Source organism: Bison bison, unplaced genomic scaffold (genome assembly GCF_000754665.1).
Source record: "Bison bison bison isolate TAMUID 2011002044 unplaced genomic scaffold, Bison_UMD1.0 scf7180017864516, whole genome shotgun sequence".
In the NCBI taxonomy this organism is placed as follows: Eukaryota; Metazoa; Chordata; class Mammalia; order Artiodactyla; family Bovidae; genus Bison; species Bison bison.
In genome coordinates, this window is record NW_011495069.1 from 2,792,107 (window position 1) to 2,793,820 (window position 1,714).

Here is a 1,714-nt window from a genome sequence, read left to right on the forward strand (position 1 = left end):
GTTGAAGCTGAAACTCCAATACTTTGGCCACCTGATATGAAACACTGACTCATTTGAAAAGACCCTGATGCTGGGAAAGATTGAGGGCAGGAGGAGAAGGGGACAACAGAGGATGAGATGGTTGAATGGCATCACTGACTCATGGACATGGGTTTGGGTGGACTCTGGGAGTTGGTGATGGACACAGAGGCCTGGTGTGCTGCGGTTCATGGGGTCACAGAGAGTTGGACATGACTGAATGATTGAACTGACTGAATTGAACTGCTTTAGGACAAAAATCTAGTACAACATGGCCTTGGGAACTTGACCTAGCCCCTTCCCGTCTCTCCAGCATCATCGCTCTTCACTCTGTCTCATCCTCATGTTTCCCTTCTGCCGCCCAGAAAGGCTGCAGTTCCTTCTGGCCCGTTGGACTCTGCTGTGTCCTCTTGTTGGGATGCTTGCAGCTCTCCTTTCCCCTGACTCCTCTCAGCCTTGAAGACTCAGTTTAGGATTCCCCATCTTCAGGGAGCTTCCTTGAACCACAGGCTGCATTCAGAGCCCTGCCAGCTTTCTTACTTCCTGGCGGAGTCTACCGTGTTGTGTGTTGGCTTTCTTTACTTCCCAGTGCACTGTGAGATTCTTGAGGCAGGGACACTGTCCCTGTGTATCTACCTTTGGGCTCAGCAGAGTGCCCAGAGGAGAAAATGAGCCAAGGAGGCTGAGAGTTGTCAGCCTGTTTCTTACCACAGACGATTTGGTCCTCTTGATAAGTAACGTTGTATTTCAGGAACTTGGTGCGACACCCGCGACTCTCCAGGTTTTTGTAGCAACAGTCATGTGCCCTGCAACACCTGTGACAAGAGTATGTTCTTGGAGCTGCCTCCCCAGGCTCCAGGGAGCCCAGTGTCCTGTGGTCTCAGGCCTGTGCTCTGGGCAGAGACACCAAGATGTTGGTATAGTCTAGAGCAGAATGTCCAACGGTCTGGCTGCTTTTCCAGCCGGGACTTCCTGGGGTTCTGTGCAAATGGGATAACAGGAGCTTTCCAGCTCCTGGCCCCCTGTGGGGCCACAAGTGGGCAGAGGGAGGGCTGGGGTGGCCTCACCAGTCTGTTGCATCCTTGGGGGTTCCTCTGCCACTCATTCCACAGTAGCAGCCATAGAAGCTATAACGGGTCGCAGGTTCCTTTCCAGTCGTGAGCTTGATCATTTTCCGGAAATTCAGCAAATCTCCATGGACCTGCAGCAGGCCTGGAAGGACAGCAGCTGGTGATGGGGCCTGGGACCCTATGAGCTCCTCCCTCTGCCTCTCCCTGCCACCCCTTGGCCCCACTTCTGAGAGAGGGCCAGATGCGGTGGGAAGGGAAGCTGGAGGAGGAGGGTGCCTCCCTCCGGGGCTGGGCCCCTTGTGGCCAGAGGTCAGGTTCAAGTCTTACCAATGGCCATGATCACTGCCAGCAGCAGGAGGGTCTTCATGCTGAGGGTTCTATGGGGAGAGATACAGACAGACCAGCCTAGATCCTCTAACAGGCGGTCCAGCCTCTGCCCCGGTCCCTGCTGTCCTGTTCACATTCAACGATCTTGATGAAGAGAGTCTTTAAAGGAGTTTGCAGACACGCTCTTCCATTCCAGGCGGGTCCAGCTTGACTGCCTTCATCGGGCATGCAGGACGCGTGCAGGGGGCACCTCCCAGCTTTGTTACATGACTCGCTGGGCGAGACCACCTCTCCCCTGT

The 1,714-nt window shown here is 54.8% G+C and overlaps 1 protein-coding gene across 1 annotated transcript in view; it reads right to left on the reverse strand.

Annotated features, from left to right (window-relative positions):
• LOC104981060 (phospholipase A2, membrane associated) overlaps positions 1–1,516 on the reverse strand; it is a 10,677-nt gene extending 9,161 nt beyond the window's left edge. The window contains exons 1-3 of the mRNA XM_010829947.1: positions 1,416–1,516; positions 1,086–1,230; positions 727–833 (exon numbers count right to left, since the gene is read on the reverse strand). Of these exons, the coding sequence (XP_010828249.1) occupies positions 727–833; positions 1,086–1,230; positions 1,416–1,455 (292 nt within the window). The 5' untranslated portion in view covers positions 1,456–1,516. The remainder of the gene's footprint in view (positions 1–726; positions 834–1,085; positions 1,231–1,415) is intronic.
• Positions 1,517–1,714: the final 198 nt, after the last annotated feature.